The sequence below is a fragment of the Stegodyphus dumicola genome, chromosome 7, assembly GCF_044657685.1.
Source record: "Stegodyphus dumicola isolate Sdum_Otavi_A_Nest chromosome 7, ASM4465768v1".
Lineage (NCBI taxonomy): Eukaryota > Metazoa > Arthropoda > Arachnida > Araneae > Eresidae > Stegodyphus > Stegodyphus dumicola.
The window spans coordinates 155,284,994-155,304,772 of NC_140774.1; the positions used below are offsets into that span (position 1 = coordinate 155,284,994).

Consider the following 19,779-nt stretch of genomic DNA (forward strand, 5'->3'; position numbering starts at 1 on the left):
AATTTCTTTGGCTATTCCGCCATTCGCATTAGGGGGACTGAAAATTCCCATTTTGAAATCAAGAAGTGTCTCTGCCTCAAATTTGTAACTGTTTAATGGGCTGTATCAAGTTGCAGAATAGTTGGTGCAATGTTCATCACAGGACAGTTAGTGCTGAAAGTTATGTCAAAATTTTAGATGTTATCCTTCTTATTCAAAGTTACCCAGATTTTGAAAAGATGTCATTCCATGTTGAAGATGGAGCACGACCCCCATCCGACCAATAGAGTATTTGAAGTCCTGGGAGAGCACTTTCTGGCTTTGGGGCACCCATAGGTGACTGGAATGGAATTGCTTGTCCACCATATTCTCCTCGTCTTAATTCTAGTGATTCATTTCTTGGGGGCAGTATTAAAGACAAAGTTTACTCTAATAACACCGAACCCATCACTGAGCTCAAAACAGCCATTAGGAAGGTCATCGAAAGCATCGATACCTTGACACTTTAGTAAGTTTTGCAGAAATTTGCTTTTCGTCTGTCCCACATCGTAGACATTTATGGCAAGCGTATCGAAGAAGTCATAAACTTGAATATCTGTATTAATTTCCAAATTTGAATAAAATTTTTTAATTTAATAGATTTTGAAAATTTTATTTTTTATTTCATATAGTTCAATAACTGTCCCCCTGTATATAAATGATTAAATTTGCCTAGAAAAATGTTTTTTACTAATGGGCATAGAATGTGCAGGAGTATGCCACAAAAATGCATTGAATTATTTCAAGTAGATATCTTCTTAACAAACATTAGATGCATGTTATCAGAGGGCATTCTGGTTTTTTCATAATGGCATATTTGAGCTAGCACATGCTGTGGACTTTTGCATTTAAGATTTTGAAGCCAAAATTCAAGTTTTTAAATAGCTGTTATTAAACTAGTTTTCATCAATAGCTATTAAGTGTGGTGTTTTTTAATTGACTCTTGGGTCAACATTCATTCATTTTGTTTTTATGAACAGAGTACGGTACAAAATCCAAAATCCTGACTCGTCGGGACTTCAGCGATTCTAGATGTGGGATTTTTCCGTATATTAGATCATCAGTTTAAATCTAGTAAGATGGCATATAGAAATTATAAAATTAAAAATATGAAATCGTGATTTATGAAATAATGAAGTATTTATGATCTAAAGGTTATTAAAATTTATAACAAAAAAAAAATGCTTTATATTTGTTTACCTTATTAAACATTTCTTTTAATGTAAGTTGTTTCGTTTTTTGTGCTAATACTTTCTCTTTATTTCTGTAGACAAATGTAATCTCTTGTTTAGTTGCATTCTTGAAGTCCTGTTTCCAGATTTCCGACTAACTTGTCAATCAAAATTTTCTCGTTTTCAGTAACTTCTCTGTCACTTTCTTCACTGTTGGCAGCAATATTTTGTAGATCTAGAACCATACTACAGATTTCACCGTTCATTAATTGATTGATGATTGAGAAGCATTGTCATCACAATGAAAAACTTCTTTTATATCATCTTCATTTATTACCGCTTTTCCACATTTCTTTATAAAATCCGTTAATTGGAAAATTTCACCTTTGTTTTGCGATAGCCGAAACCTTTAAAATTAGCAGTTATCATCAGCAAATTTAGCTATCCTTCACTATACATATTTGGCTATGCATCATGATCTTGGTGACTAATGACAAGTTGTTCCTTTAAATTTTATTTTGATTCTATCGTGCCCTGAGACAATTAAGCCTGAATTGTATTAGTTATTTATTATACTTATGTATATTTATTGCACATGCTTAAGACTTATCAGAGTTCTGAATAAATAAATTCCCGTATATACTTAAGCCTTATTGAGGGCCGGTGCTAGATATCTTACCGCCTGATGCAGTCTCTGTGTGTCCTAAATTCTGTGACTCGTCGCGGCCGTACAAGTCCTGCTGCTGGTTCTGGGTTTATGTGAATAACAAATCAGTTATTCTTGATTCAAATAGCCCTAAATGTAGTCTTTGTGTCTATGAGTATCATCAACAAAATCTATTTTTAGCATATGGGAGAAATTTTTGGTAAATTTTTCCTCGTCAACCTTTTTTAGTGCATTTAACTTAAATCTGTAATCATCACCAAGCATAATGTTGAGATAAATGGTTACCATACTCCTTTATTATTCAATTACTAACATAAAAAAATTGTTTAGGTATCGTCACATGAGTCATTACTCAAGTTGTCATGTTTTGATAAACATGCGGTATTGAAAGGAAAGTATTATAAATAATTATTTGCCAGGTTGGCATCAGATCAACGATGCATCTATGGGAAATGTTTTGGTTTGAGATGTGTGCCAAAAAGCAGATATGCAGCAACAGAGCCAAATTATTGATCGTACAAATTTATGCTAAACTGTTTGTTTCTTCAATAACAAGGTATTTTATTTAGTGTCGAGATGAAATTAAGAATCAAGACTCTTCAGATGTTTTATTATGCGTGGAGGGGGGAATTAACTGCGCATACATAAAGCCTGCAAGAAAAACGGTGTTGATGATTTTGACATTCGGATTTTAGATCATTCCGGATAATGGACGTCCAGGTTTCGGACTTTGTATTGTAGTAGGTTGCAGAAGTGAAGTTGCTAATTAATATTATCTAGTTCAAGATTAGAAATCATAAACAATTTATAAATAAACTAGTATGACCAGTACTAACTGATAAACCAATATATTCTACTTTATTGTACACTGGTTATCATAAATTAAGGAAAAATCACAAAAATGGCAATAACTCCCTCAAAAATAAGTCAAACCGTGTAAAATTTGAATATGTTGCCAAGTAAGAGTAGCTGAGTAAAACTCCAATATGCAAATTAGTGGCGCTGCACTTGGAAACATCATTTGCGACGAGCATAAAAGTCCATGTCTGAGAGCAAGCCCACATATTTCACTGTGATAGTGACATCAGAAATCTGAGATAGCCAAATCGTAACAATGATCTCCAAGCAACCAGAACTACGATAGAGAGCCATTGGGAGACTAGAGGCAGGACAAAGTCAAACAGAAGTGGCCAGATGGCTAAATGTGAGTCTTTCTGTGGTTCATAGACTTTGGAGGCAATTTCAAGTCACAGATTTGGCACCTAGGAGGTTCAGCCAAGGACTGCCAACTGCTACGACGAGCGCTGATGGCCGATATTTAACATTATGTGCACTCAGGAATAGAACTGCTACTCTGACTCTTCTTAGATCTTCCATTGCTGCAGCCACTGGAAACTTGGAGTCAACGTCAACTGTGCGTACAAGGCATCACGAAGGTGGCTGTATGCGAGGTGAAAACCATTTGCGTGCCGTTCAAGTCACATCATAGGAAGGACCATTTGCAGTGGGCACGACAACGTGTCCACTGTACGCCTGAGCAATGGAGTACTATTCTCTTTACGGATAAGTCCAGGTTTAGTCTAGAATGCGATAGTAGCCGTTATTTGATATGGAGAGAACCTGGAACCCGTTATCATCTGTCAAACATCCGTGAAAGAGATGCATATAGAAGAGGCAGTGTGTGTGTTTGGGGTGGCATCTCTTTGGGTGGATGCACAGACCTCCGTATTTTTCCGAGGGGAACCTGAATGCTCATGTTTATAGAGATGACATCCTTGATGCTTATGTGTGCCCATATGCCGGGGCAATAGGTGATGTTTTCCTGTTACGGGACGACAATGCAAGACCACACAGGGCTCACATCGTATATGATTATCTTCAACAGGAAATAATTATGCGCATGGAGTGGCAGCTCGATCCCTGGACTTGAATCCTATCGAGCATGTTTGGGATGCTTTAGGAAGACGTGTAGTTGCTCTCAATCTGTCCCTTAGACCCATTCCGCACTTGCAACTGCTTTACAAGAGCAATGGCTTTCGCTTCCTGTGGAACTGATAGACCGCATAATTGAAAGCATCACACATCGCTGAATGCGCTGTATTGCTTCTAGAGGTGATTATATTCCATGTTGAAGGTACTTTTACTATAGCAAACTGACATCTTTGATTTGTTCATTTTATACATGTGCTAATTTCTATATTACCATAATTGTCTGGTAATTTCTTTTTATGTTATTTGATACCTTACTGTGTGTTGTGGGTAAATTTCATAACATTCTACGTGTTACTTTTTCAGTAATTGTGATTTTTGTGATTTTTCCTTAATTTATGATAACCAGTGTAATATTTCTAGACATGGGAAAGCTATTGACTTCAGCAATCATGTTTTTCTCTGTTATGCTTGGCCTTTTTCTGGGATATTATTCATAAATAAATCATTAAGCAGCACATACAATATCCTATGGAAAGACTGAGACCAGCTGTTTCCTAATTGTATTCCAAAGAAGCTGTCTTAGCAGATTTTACATTTTTTAATCACATAACTGTTTGAAAAAGTACCTAACACCTTGCTTCTCCTGATTACTTTTTTTTGGGGGGGGCATGTTTTGAAGGATGGCTTTTGAGCTAAAAGCAGCTTTTGCATTTAGCCTTCGTAGTCAACTTCATTTTAGTTCAATTTAAGGGGATTGAAATATGTTGGAAAATGACATATGTCTGAAAAATGTTGTGTATGTGTTTTTTTTTTTTTTTGTTAGAATATAAATTATTCTAATTTAAAACAAATAGTGTAAAAATGATAATGTTATATTTTTTATTTTGCTAATTTGAAATAAACTTTTTCTGTTTATTCATTATGTTTATAATAGATCAATAATTTATTTTCCAGTGTGCGATATGGTCACTGGCACAAAGACAAAAATGCCCCAAATGTAAAGAATCTTCCACGTTTGATTGTGTTCGTTGTTGGAGGAACTTGCTATTCTGAGTTGAGATGTGCATATGAAGTTACTAAGGAATACAAAAATTGGGAAGTAATTATAGGTGAGAATAATCTCTTTTTAATCCCAGTATGGAATTTTTGTTTGTCACTTTCATAAAATTTTGACGCTGTATATTTGTAAGAAAGCAAACTTCTAAATTTAATTCACTATAACCTCTTTTATTTTCTATTTCATTTGGGAACTTCATCTATCTGTCCTAAAAATAGCGCCTTAGTCTAAACTGTGTCATTCAAATTAATCATGCGATTTTACATAACCTTTAATGCGGATTTCTCTTGACCAATCACCTAATTGTAAACCAAAACTCAAAACTGAAACTTTTGCCTCCCCTCTTCTTCCTCTGCATTACTACTGCGACACTCACTCTCTTCTGCGTTATGCTTCTATCCTGTTGAGACGCTTTCACTTCATCTTTCCCTGGTCAGACGCTTTGCGGCTGTCTTCTTTGTTCAAGGAATATGTGCTGATGTAACAAAAATGGAGAGCGCATAAGACGCTTGTCCGTATGTGAACCAGATATTGCGAATTCCGACTTCCTTTTCTTCAATAATAAAGTAATCTTGAATCTGGATATGTCTGTCACATTTCTTCGCTGCTTATCTGTTACGCCACCGCCAAGTTCCAAATCATTCATTTTATATCATGTCATTTTGTGTACCTGCTGCCTAGAACTCCAATGGGAAAAGTTATCTGCAATTTCATTTTTCTTATGGTTAGATATTATCGAGTATTCAAATATGGTGCTTACTTCATTTTGCAAATTCTTTAGAAAAAGTGCGGAGAACTAACTTCCAATGCATTGCTTACAAAATTTATGCTTTCATTACATATATGTATGTGTGATGATATGGCAGTCGTGGACATGAATGACAAAGCTTGGCTGAGTGGAATACAGCAGAAGGATGACAAAGAATGATTTCGCTTTTAATTGCACCTCTTTATTTAATTCAAATATCATATCATTTTCCTTTTAGATGAAATTCTTTAAATTACATATCCAATAGTGTTTCAAGCTGAATAAGAGGAAATCTAGGCTTTTGACGTCATAGCTATTCTAACAAAGGAAGGATGAGATAAGCAGCAGCGAGGTGTTGTAGCACAGGAGGAGAGGAGCTTCTGTTTGCAAAATGGGGCGCATTCGTTATTTATACTAGCTGTTACGTAATAGGCTAGAATGTTCTCGAAGGTACTAGGGGGGAGATCCTAAATTGTGGAAAGTTAATTAGAAGTTGCCTGTTCGCATAGAGCAAAGCCATCGTATTTTTTATATTATATATATGCAAGATAAAAAATAATGTAAATCAAAATTAAAATTTAAACTAGCGGTAACCCCTTAATTCCCTCTCTCTATTCTAAAAATCATAACAATAGCATTTCTGTACCGCATAATTTCTAGATCAATCCATCTTGAATGACTTGCATTACTCGAATGACGTAGCTTACTCAGAACCTGAACTTAAAATTTTACATCATGTCATGAACACATCATGTCTTGAAGGATATGTTTACCATCACTCTGCAGCATGTTACCTCATGCTTTCCCTGCAGTAACTGCAGTGGTAAATCTTTTCGTCCAGTTGCTGCTCAGGACTTTCCAAGCTTATTAACTCTTCAGCACACGCGCATCAGTGTGCTACGTTAGTACACGCGCGGGACAAATTTTACCCCAGTGTTTGTTGCTTGGAATTTTTACCCCAATGCATAAGTAAATGCATTTTCAATATTGCTTACCTAAGGTAAGCCATAAAAATCGAAATTTATACAAAATTACTAATTTATTTAAGACGCATTTATATGATTTCTTAAATTAGAAAAAACAATTTTAATATGTACTTATCTTTTAAACTTTTAAAGAGTTTATTTTAAAGGGTGTTTTTTGATAAAGCACTATAGGAATATTAAAAGCCCGCATTCTTACTAGCTTTTTCAATAAAATCTAATATAATGTCATACAATTAATTATACAAATGAAAGAATAGATACTAAATACAAATATTAAAAAAAATAAATAGCTCATAGGTTTTTTTTCTCTTACCTGATTTTAATTATTCCAACTATCTCGTTTTGGTTGATCTTTACATTATGGTAACTTGGCGTTTTTTTGGTGAAAATTTGGCGATCAACTCTCCTACAGCAACCCTCTATTTTTTTTTCCCGCCGCGTAAAGACATGTTTCTTTTCTTTTTATCTACTGAACACTTCTTCCAACAATCTACTAGCCGAATTACACTTATGCTAGAAATTTTATCTAACAAAACTGCTTAATCGTGACAAATATTCACTGCAAAATTGGGAAAAATTGCACAATACCATACTCCTTACGCGTTTTTCAAAATAACACATACACATAAACCATGTACACGCCGACTTATTTTTACTTAAAAAAAATCCCAGAATTGCACAAAAATGGCATTGCGCACACTCTTCACTATATCCATGTACACTGCTTTTTTCTCATAAATTAGAAAAATTTCATGGAAATACATGACAATTTTCTCAATCTTTAAACCCGGTAAAAAGAACATATATGAAATTACCTGATCGCGAAAAAGTATTTACCCTTTCCAAATATGAACATTTCCACATATAAAATAAATAAAATATCCAAAAACTTTTACCTCTAAATCATCTATTACATTATACACGTCACCAACGAATTCATACCGCAAGCATTACAAATACTTAGTATCAAATATTTAAATTATTTCCATGCACGTTTACTTCAACTAAAACGTATACCAAATTCCTACAAACATAAAATTCACAAAATAACTATCATTTAATTAAAATATAATTAAATTCAAAAACACTACTTAAAATATAAATGAGCACATACATTAAATTAATACATACATAAATACCCATTTCGAATTCACTTTAGTTACGGCCATGGGATCCAAAAATTCACGAACACTGTTTCACACAACACAGAATAAAGCCAAATACAAAATTTCCAGATTTTTTCCCGATTTTCCCCCTTTTCCGATTAAAGAATCGTAATTCGTCCATTAATATCACATGACATATCCCATGATCTCTCATTTCCCTCACACAAAATAATGCGTAATCGGAACTGAGTACTGCTCACATTATTACCAAAGTCCCAGGTAGTAACCTTTATCGCCTCCAAAATGTCGCCAAACTACCAGTTACCATATTGTAAAGATCAACCCTCGTTTTGAACAATCCTCACATAGTGTTACAACATGTATTTTACAAACCAATTTGTTGCAATTTGTACAAGATACAGAGGTTTTACGATCGTCTCTTCTGGGGCATACATCACAGCGTCCTGAAGTCCTTTTTTGGAATTTCTTAGGTTGAAGTTCTCCTGCATCTTCTATTCCTGCCAACCTTTTTACACCAGTCTTGAGTTCCTTCGAAAGAGATGGAATTTCAGCCCTTTTTAGGAGATGTTCTTTTACAAGCTCTAATGCTAAATCTTTGAGAATAGCTCTTCGGTTCATATTCACTTGATCGTTATTTAATCTATGAATATTAAAAGCATTTATACCAGCAATGTTCATTAGTCCGAAAAATACCGTTAGAGGCCAACGGCGGCATTTTCTTGAAACTGAGTAATTTCCACATAACTCATCTACAGTATCAACACCACCTTTTGTAGAGTTGTAAAAAGTTATCATTTCGGGCTTGAGCTGCTCTTTTGACAATAGATCAATTTTATTATCCTCATGCATGGATGATAGAACAAGAACTGATTTATTCTTTTTTGGAACATATGACGTAAGAGTTAATTCTTTAGCTCTAAACCCAAAAAGTGAAGAGTACAGGGGCCTATTTTTATTTGGCAGAAATTCTTGTAGAATTTCACGCTTATCTTTTCAGAGTTCCAACGCATGTCAATTTGTGTTTTTTCAATAATTCATTGGCCAAAGAAATGTTCATGTACCAATTGTCCATAGTTATGTTTCTTCCTGTGCCACTTATGGGTGCAATAAGTCTTTGTACAATATCCAGTGCCGCATTTGATTGTCTAATGGACCGACAGGCTGCTGACCTGCATAAATTTCTAGGTTGTATGTGTAGAAAGTGTGAGAATCGCACAAAGCAAAAATTTTTATTCCATATTTTGCGGGCTTACTTTTTATATATTGTCTAAATTGACACCTTCCTCGAAAGGGCTCTAATTTTTCATCTATAGTATAATATTCAGATAAAGAATATGTGTTTTGTATGTTTTTGATAAATTTTTCAAAAACATTTCTAATGGGTGCAAGTCTATCCGTCATTTTTCGCTGTGCTCTTGAATTTAAGTCATCAAATCTAATACACCTCAACAGGAAGTGGAAACGGTTGATAGACATTGTTGTTTGAAAAATGGTTATTCTGCTTCAGTCAGTTGACCACAAATCTTTTGCGTTGAGATGTGCTGCTCTCCGCACTCCAGCGTAATATAATAGTCCAAACAATGCCTTCAGTTCAGCTACGTTTGTGTCTTGTGCATCATGTTCTCTAGAGAATTTGCTTTTTATTGATGAAATGTAAATATTTGTGGATTTCACTAAATTTTCCATTATTTCATCATCAAAAATTTGCAGTAAACACTCAGCCAGCGTTTTCAAATTTCTGAAGCTTTTCTTAACACCAGGTAAATGTGTCACTATATTGTGCTGCCGTATCCGAACGTTTTCTGAGGTACTTTTTTACTCCACGTTGTTCCGTCTTTTCCTATATAAAAATCATCTGAAACCATAGAAGATATGCTCCCTAAATCATGTGAATTATCACATTCCTGGTCGGAATCAGTTTCGTGAGCACTTTCAGAAATATTATCACTGTCAGAATTGGAATCTTCAATTTCACTATCAGTTTCAACACTTGCGAGAAGATCCCGGAGTCGTTGCTGTTCTCGCTCGTACGCACTCATCTCAATGAAAATCTCTCTAGAAGTGAAACCTTAGCACACGCGCGGGGTAGCTAAAATCCCATTTCACATTTCTTCTGCGAAAACACAAAATCCCAAGGACGTGGGGAAAAATTCCTCTGGATGACCCCTTCCTAACCTTGACCTTGAAAGGTACAGGACGTACTGGAAAGGTCACGTACAACTTTCCCTTATTTTCTAAAGAAAGAATACACGTAGGGTGGATTTTACCCCAGCGCGTGTGCTGACGGGTTAATAAATATAACTACAGTTATGCATCACATTTTTTGCCTGCTTGCTCTGCCTAGAAAACCCATGTCTTTTTGTTAAGTTTCTTTTTCTATTATCTAAAATATAAACTATGTATATAGAATCTTGTAATGAAAACATACATTCATTGTAATGAAGCATACCTAGAAGTTATGATGTAGAACATTGATTGCATAGACACACAGAAATATGGCATTTCATAATGCTATAGAAAACATTAATAGTGCTGAAATGTTGATACATGATGAAGAGCAAACTTAGCAGCCAACACAGATTAAATATTCATTTTTATTTTAATTGATATTTGCAGTCACAATTCACTTGGCACATTAATGTGCCTTTTGAAGAACATTTAGATTTTTGATATTATTGCGATAGGAAAGCAGGGAGGCATCATGTTTGTTAGAAAAGAGGTAGAAGCAAAGTGTGCATTTATCCATTATGGCAGCTTATTAAGAGAAAGGTTTGGTTTCTCAAATTTTGAGTTCTGAGTTAGCTACATCATCATTGTTATGTAAAAATCATAGGATAAGATTAATCTGGAAATGACACAGTTCAGAAAAAAATTGTTGCTATTTTTAGAATGCGGTAAGTAGCCAAATTAAAATAAGGAATTAAGGGGCTATTACTAATTTTAATTATAATTTGGTTTACATATGCATAATTTTTATTAAGTTCTGTAAGTTAAAAGTAACTTAAATCCTCCTATTTACCTTGTAACATTTTATAAATATGTGAAAATATGACATTTAATTTTTGTAAGTTTTAAAAATGTAAAAGAAATTTTTAAAATCTAAATAAATTTCTTCCCTATGAATTTATTTCTGTAGAGGGAAACTTGAGATAATCTTGAAAATTTTATAGATGTTATATTGTAAGTAATTCTGTAGGTTATGATTGTAGTGCTTCCTGTGGTTTAAGGCACACAGAAACTTTGCCATCTGCCTGCAGCAGCGGGATGTTGATTCATCAGATCAGATGACACATTTCCAGTTTTCTTTTGTTCAGCGGTTGCTCCTCTAGCTATGTCTTTCCATTACCAGTGGAACCCGAGATAACTGTTAGCTATTATAACCAAGTTGTGCTAATTGCCAATGAACAATACTTGTGCAGACATGGGAGGAAGCACCTGCGTTAAAACCTCCAGTAATCTGATATAAGGCTGTTCTTCATGCTGTTAATGCAATGCCACTGAGTCTTCGAAAAAGCAGCCAGCTCGCAAGCCACTGGTTATTGTTGTGCTGTAATATAGGGTCATGTCGTAGGTGTATATCTTTTCAGTGTATCTGTGTGTGTATATATATATATATGTCTTTATACGAATGGTTTAGAACTTGGTGGTGGCATAATAGATGCTTAGCGAAGAAACTTGGCAAGGCAGACATGGCCGGATTCAAGATAATTATTATTGAGGAAATTTGCAATATTTGGTTCACATACAGATGAGCGTCTTATGCGCCCTACATTTTTGTTAGCTCAGCACATATTCAGTGAACAAAGAAGGTAGCCGCTAAGCATCCTGCCAGGAGAAAAGCATAAGCGAAAGTGTTGCATCAATTAAGAGGAAGAATCAAAGAAGTCAAAAAGTTTCAGTTTGATTAAAAAAAGTTTTGCTTTACAATTATTTAGTAACTAGGCAAGAGGTATCTGCATTAAGCGTTAGATAGGATCGCATGATTTAATTTGAATGATGCAGTTTAGGCTTATAGCACTGCTTTTAAGACAGAGAAAGGAAGTCCCCAAATTAAATGAAAAACAATAGAGGTTATAGCCAATTAAAATTATAAGTTTGCTTTCATATTTTTATCTTGCATATAAATAATCTTGTTTAAACAAGCAAAAAATTTTCATTGAAAGAGGATAGCGAGTGATAGAAATATATAACTTTTCAGGCATATACCTGAAATAAAAGGCAGTCATTTATTAGATTTTTAAAGTGAATGCATCTGAATGAATAGCATTACAAAGATACATATTATACCTGAAATGCTGTCGAAAAATCACAGTTTGATTGCTTTGTGATGATGGTGATTTCAAATGATTCTCGGTCCCTTTTGTTGAAAGAACTGTAAATACAGCTTAATTTAATGCTTTCCTTGAAAAGATATATTTCTTGAAGTTTCAAGAATTATGTATGATTAGAGTTGTTGGTTTCAGCAAGACAAATATTGCCTCCGTGCTGATCACAGGTTATTTTTGATATTATCTTTTCGACTTTCAGGCCAAACTAGTAGGTCTGTTGTGGTAACATGCATGAGCATTCATTCTGGCCTGACTCTTTAAAGTCTGTCATCTATCCAGGCAGCATGCATAAGCTTCCATGGTGCCCTGACTTTAGTTTGCGTATTTTAAAGTCTCTTACGAGGCCTTCAAGTCTTCTGAAGACCTCAAAATATGTTAATTCTTTTGATGCAGTATTTTACTAAGGGTCATTTATATCACACATCATCACCATATCATTCATCACCTGTGGAGGCAATCATTTTAAAAACCTCATCAGTTGATTTTTTTTATTTGAAGCAGACACTATAGAAATTATATTTTTCTATCTCTTATTATTCATTTAAAATAAGTTTTTTTGTTTATGCTTATACATTTTGTATTTCAGATTTTATAAATATTTATAACTGTGCTTTCTTTTCTTTTCAGGAAGTGACCACTTGCTGACTCCAGAAGGATTTCTCACTGATCTGAGAGATTTAACTAGCTAAATTTTGAGGTGTGCTTCTGAGATCTTATTTCATGCACGTCTTTTAGCCCAGTTCTCATGTACAGTTTCCTGCTAGTCATGCCTGAAGTACATTTATATGAATAATTTTCTCCTTTTTAAATTCTAAAAATAAGTATCCTCTTCATCCAGTGAGTAATTGTGATGTTTTTAACTTGGGTAGCTTTGTGTGCTTTCGGTGCAAGTTTTATCAGCTGGCATCTTAAATATGTGATAATTAGCCACTGATAGATTTATTGATGCTGCACACTACTTTTTCACTTTGTTGATTGGACTACTTGATGAATGCATTTAAAATACTCAAGGTAAAATGTAATAAATATTACAGATGCTAATTTATAAATGTTTGTAATGTAGATAATTGTTGAACTGTTAATAGGTTTGTAATTGTTCTCAGAGTTTTTCACCTTTATCATTGATATAGTTGTATCTTGGCATTACTGGATTTTGTAAAGAATTCGTCTGTGTAATAAAAGTGTCAAGACTCAACACTGTATTTTTATCATATTTTCAAATTTTTTGAATTTTTTTTCTTCATAAAGTTGCTTATTTTAAAAATGATAAATGGTTGTATTTGTAAAAGCACATGATGATTCATTAGAGATCTTACGTTTTTTTTTTTTTTTTTCCCAAGTCTTAAGCTTTCTGTTCAAAATTGTTTATATATTGCAGTTCATAAAAATTTTCAGTATTTTATGCTGTTTTTCATAATCAAGTATTTAACTCATTTAAAACTGTTGAAAGACAGAATTTGCTAACGTGTATATATTGTTTTACCTGGATATTTTTTTATGCTTGTCTTGAAATGAGTATGCCACCGAGTAAGTGAAAGTAGGTTTTAGTTCTAATTATGAGGGTCCAAATAAAAGTAGTTATCAGTATTTTATAATGAGTGTTTTCAAGCTAATTATGTGATAATTTAAATCATTTTCATTATTTAATATTCAGATTGGTGAAATAATAATTTTGTTAGTAACGTAAAAATAGTTATATCATATATATAAATATCAGATTTAGCAAGCATTAGATGTTCAAAGTAAGAATTGATGCAAATTTGTCATAAACATTTTTTTTAAAATCAGAACTGTGTTTCTCCATGTCATTTTTCAATAAGTTTTGAAAGAGTAAGTCTTTAATCATAAAGTTTATGTTCATGTATTGTTTGCCATTCAAAAATGTGTATGAATAACACTCTTCTGTGGTCCCTTTCCTTCATCATCTCATAATTCAAACTTTCTTATGTTTGCACACTTCTGATTTGCAATATGTGTATAGCTTTGCATTGTTTAACGGATTAAAAAACTGTAAACTTTCGCTTTTTTTTAATAACTTTGCTTTTGTTTCATTTTAAATTTTATTTTTTTAAGTTTTTCTGCTAAGAAAAGTGTGTAAAGTGTGAGACTGTGGATACTTTTGAACTTATTATTAAAAACTAAATCATATCAAGTGTAATAATTTAAAGTTTAGTTTATTATAATCCGAAAGCTAATTATCTTATATTTTTCTCTGTGTATGCATGAGATTTAATTAAGTGTTGTATTTCATATATCATTTTATGTGAGATGTTGTATATGTATAATGACATATTGATATTACTTATAATCAGTACATTATGTGTGTTTTCTTATCATATATCTTTGTATATATGCTATAGTATAGTTACTAAAGTACATTTAATCTGATTTTGCATTTTAAACATTAGGGGTCTGTATTTTCTTTTGAACTTGCTATTGAAATTTTATAAATCATTTTTTGATTTATTCAAAGTTTAAAAGATAAATGCTGCAGTATTTGGATCAAATTTTACTACATTATTTTTATTGATCTTGTGTATGTTAAAAATAGAGAGAATTTGGATAGTTATCAATATGAAATGTAGCACTTTAGAAATCAAAACTATAGACATTCACATTTTCTAAATGTTTTGTAGTATTTAACTTATCTAATTATAGTTTTCTGAATTTTTACATGTGAAATTCTTTTATAAAACTTTGAATATTAAATAAATTGAATTACATTTGATTGTTCATAGTCTTTGTATTTCCGGTTAACTTAGCTTTACTATTAATAACTGCAAGAAGCAAGTAAATTTTGAATTGTAATTATGTTTATAGTAATGAAACAGTTATATGAAATGGTTTATATTTAATTTTCAAATTAATTGACTGTATAAAATGCCAAGGCTGTAGTTACTGCAGTTTTGTAATTTTTTTTATTAGCATTATATCATGAATTGCTGCAGACTTTGCAAAAAATATGTATTGGCATTTTTTATATTAAGAGAATACTGTCATTATATTGATAAAATTACATCTATGAGAACTTTATTTTACTATTTATTATTATTATTATTAAGAAGAAGAAAATTAATTTGTTGTAATGTCTAGTTGCATGTTTGTAGATTCTCCTGTTAAAATTTTTATTGTTCCAGGCTATAAAATTATCTAAAGAAAGAATTTTTTTCATTTAACTGCTCTTATTATTATTGTTTGAAGCTTTTAAGGGGAAAAAAAGAACTTTGCTAAATGTTTCCTAAACTGCTAATGAATTTAACCTTCTATTGTAAACATTTTTATCCCCTGGATTCTGTAACTGTCACTGAAGCATATAGCATATTCACAAAGCTTAGTGAATAAGGATACTTAAAACCCAAAAATACTTTTCTTTTAAAATCTTGATAATTTAAGATGGTGTTTGAGTAAATATTTTCTTTGTTATAAATTTTTATCGAAATTTCAGTTGTTGTAACATTTTATGTCAGTAGACTATGGATAATCATTGCATATAACATAATTTGTTAATAATAGTATGAGAAGTGCATTGAAGCATGTTTATAATAGACCGAATGCCAAATTTAATTTGTTTATTTCTTGTGTGATTAAAGAGCTTAGCAAACATAAATTTACTGTAAGAGGCAATTGGATATATAAACATGCAATTAAATGATAACTTAAGTGTTTCTTTGTGTTGTCTTAGAGATTGTGTACAGTATTCAAACATAAATAACTCGATGACTTATTATATTATAGTTCTAGTCATTGTAACTTAACATTGACATTCCTATTAGCTATGTAGACTGTAATAATAGAATAAAATTGCAGTGCTATTTAAATATATGGTTTGTTTTTATTATTTCTCTTCTTCATTTATAAGGAAATTTTATAATTAAATATGGTTCATAGAACACTCTTGAGACCTTTATATGCTTAAAATGTAAAATTCTTTTATTAGCATTTATTTTATACAGTTTGAAAATTCAGAAACACAGAAGCACTGAAGAATAGTTAAAATAAATTATTTTATCTAATTTTTAATATAATTTATAATATTTTCAGATGTTGTATTAATTTTTAATTAATGGTGTTGCAAACACTGCCCCTTCCCAAATACTGCACGTCCCGGGCAGTGCAATCCCTGGACAGGAAGCCAAACTTACAACTAAAGGCAATAATAAGCATTACATTACAATAACAAAAAAAAAAAAAAAAAAAAAAAAAAAAGAACAATAAATGCAATCAAATACTAAATACGCATTTAAAAACAAAAAGGGACCATGGTCTTACACTATTTACAATTATTTACACTACATAGTACATACGGCCTACATAGTACACTACATATGGCCATAGTAATGAGCTAACCTGTCGTAAGAGTTCGAAGACTTGCGGATCCGAACCATGACGTCATTCAGTCTGTTCAGGAATGTATATGGACCATCCGAAGGTGAGTGTAATTTAGCACTAAGTCCTTTTCTTTGAATTGGATTCCACAACCGTATCTTGTCTCCTTTGAATCTGTGTCCAGTAGCTCTCGTGTCATATCTGGTCTTCACGTTTTCTGTTGCCAAGTTGACTCGCTTTCGTGCGGAACGGTGCATCACTTCAGAACGGGCCTGGACATCTTGGATGTATTCCTCAGGCGATGAAGGCGCATCCATATGGTGATCAAACAGGCGGTCACAAGGCAGACGAAGGTCTGGACCAAAGAGCATCTGAGATGGAGAAAAGCCGGTAGTCTGGTGTTACTCTCTGACCCTAGTATGATATCGGCAGCTTTCTGAGCTGGGTCTTTCAGACAAGGCGTCGGCGTTCTCAGGTGAGGATCCCTTTTGAAGATGGATAGTCATGTCCTCAGATGCTGAGAACAGCTTATTGTTTTTGAAGTCTAAGGAAAAATTGTATTTCCTTAAAAAGTCCAATCCGAGTATGCATGGATCTGTAATATCCACCACATAAGCCAAGTGATGGTAGGCTGCACTTCCAAACGTGATGTTCACATTTAACTTTCCAGCTATGTCGATCTTGTCACCAGACGCAGTCTGAAGGGTAACACAGGAGGGCATCCAAATAAGTTTATCTTTAAACTGTTCAGCTAATTTTTTTCTAATGATGGTAACATTAGCTCCTGTGTCAATGATCATATTGCAAGGAACTCCATCGATATGCCCGTTGATTGATAGTTCGTTACTGTTGCCACTCACTGTAGAAATCTTGAGCGCTTTAAAACAAGATTTTTCATTATCTGGCAACCTCCGTTCCTTAATATGGTCATTAATTTGTTTCCTGCGTTGTTGCTGAGAAATGGTCTCAATTTTCGTATCCTGGGGTGTTCTGCAATTCTTTCGTACGTGGCCTTCAGCTCCACAGTTCCAGCACTTTGGTTTCTTGTCAGTCCTTTTCCTTCCTGTGGCATTTAGTTGTCTGTTTAAATCGTATGCCTTATTTTCCGTGCTCTGGGGTGTTCTGCAGTTCCTTCGTAGGTGGCCTTCAGAACCACATCTCCAACACCTTACAGCCACTTTGTTCTCACTGCTACTCCATATCAAAGCGTCGAATTCTCTGGATAAATCATCTAAACGAGCCATCAGTTGATCCACTGGCTCGTGGACTCGCACAGCTCTGACTGGGTAGCGGTCTCTATGAGTTGCTTGTTGGACTGCCTCAAATTTCATTGCGTACGACAGAGCACTTTTTGGAAAACACCAGACGAGTCCTTCACATCCGCCATTTGTATAGCTTTCTCTATTTCAGGGTCCTGGGTGCCATCGATGTAATATTGCAGTGAGAGGATTTCTCTTGTTTCTGTCGGGCATTCCGAAAAGGCGTGATGTGACGGCCTTTCAACATCCGTGGCGAGCTCCTGAAGTGTTTCGGTGGGCTTCTGTTGACGGGATTTTAATTGAAGCCTGCTGTAGTCTTTTAAACATTTCTCGCCAAAGCGCAGCTCCAATGCCGGATAGAGCTTCGAAGTGAAGTCTTTGGTTTTCGGGAAGCGTCTGCAGGATATCCACTGCGTCTGCTCTCAGCGAAGCGGCGAGATGACAGGCCTTAGTTTGGGAATCCCATCCATTCGCATCCGCCACTATAGAAAATTGTGTTTTATACACTTGCCAGGAGGTCTTCCCATCATAAGTGGATAACTTCAGAGAGGGACGAGGAGGCATGGATAAAAATTTAAAACCACTATTGTTCCCTGCCGTTGCTACGAATTTTTTTAAAATATCCACTTCTTTGGCTACTGCAGAAACCCTATCATCAATTTGTTGTTCGTTTTGGTGTTGGACGGCACAAACTCTTCCTTCAGTTCGTTCCTCCACAGCAGAAACTCTCCCTTCTATATGTTCTTTTACAGAAGAAACCCTTTCTTCTATTTCTTCTTTCACCGAAGAAACTCTTTCTTCAATTTGATCTTTTACGGAAGAAACTTTTTCTTCAATTTGTCCAACTTTATTTTCAACTGTGTCAATTCTGCCTTCCATAGCTTCAAATTTGTTTTCTATTATGCAAGTAATTTCTCTTTTCATTTCTTCTTGACCAGCTTGAATGGCTTTCATTTTGTCCTTAACAGATTCCTGGCTGAATTTCATCTCCTCTTTAACATAATCTGTCATCTGTTCTTTAAATGATGCTTGGTCAGCTTCCATCTTTTCTTGGAATGCAGCAAAAGCAGTAATAAGCTGCCTCAATTGTTCCTCCATCGCTCTAGTAATTGGCATTCAAAATTCCCACTTCTGACACCAAAAATTGTTGCGTGCGTACGGGTTCGTTACGAAATGAATGCACAAGTCCGATGAAAAATGAACAAAAATTTATTATTATCTCAACAAATATGCTTAAATTTCCTAAAATAATCGTGTAGTAGTACAATATCTCACAGTAGTTATCTGTTAAGTACTCAAACGTTCAATAGAACTTAATTCAAAACAGCTAAAGAAAGCTAATCAGCGAATTCGCTACAGTCAACAAGAGCAGTTTTCTAAACAAACTCTTAAACAACAACAAAGTAACTAACTACAAACTGAGAGGTTTTCCTCCTTTTATAAGATTTTAAAATCGTGCGCGAGAACTTTCTAGTACTTTCTCGAAATCAAAAAGAGATATTTATTAAATGTTAAATGCACGCGCTCTTGTACTTTCAATTTTCCGGCTTAGCTTTCTTTTAAAATTCGTCACGCGCTGCACTGTGCAGGAAATAAAACCATTTAATTTATAATTGAACTAACATTAGCTTTTTAAATACCGATTTCGTAACAATAGTATTACTTCAGGTTTCGTTATTGCCCACCAGCGGCCGAGCGGTAAAGTCGCTGAACACTGGTAGTTCGGTCCGAGGTTCGAATCCCGCGAACGGACTGGCTGCATGGGTGTTTTCGTGGTTTTCCCCATGTGTAACATGTATACGAGCCAGTTTCCCTTAGAAAGTCCTCCACGAAGGCATCCCTCCCCTTAGGCAGATAGCCCTAGTGTGCTTTGCCAAAAATTAAATACACACATACACCAGGTTTCATTATTGAAATTGTTGAACTTATGAAATCATGAATTTCATAATGTTTTGCACTTAACAGAAATTAACATGTGATTATATGCCATTTTCTCTGAATAAGATACTTAATAGTTTCCCTCCGAATAAAATCCATTCTTCATTAATAATTTTATGCTCGTATCCCTATATAGGCACAGTTAACTTCCCAACCAAAAGTATATTTTATTGAGGGTTTAAGTTTTCAGATTTTCTTTAAAAATGTTTTTACCATTTTCT

General features: G+C 34.0%; 1 protein-coding gene across 1 annotated transcript in view; it reads left to right on the plus strand.

The window, feature by feature from the left end:
* Rop (Syntaxin-binding protein Rop) overlaps positions 1–15,853 on the plus strand; it is a 56,038-nt gene extending 40,185 nt beyond the window's left edge. Inside the window, exons 14-15 of the mRNA XM_085820948.1 lie at positions 4,744–4,898; positions 12,663–15,853. Coding sequence (XP_085677074.1) covers positions 4,744–4,898; positions 12,663–12,724 — 217 coding nt within the window. The 3' untranslated portion in view covers positions 12,725–15,853. The remainder of the gene's footprint in view (positions 1–4,743; positions 4,899–12,662) is intronic.
* The last annotated feature ends 3,926 nt before the right edge of the window (positions 15,854–19,779 follow it).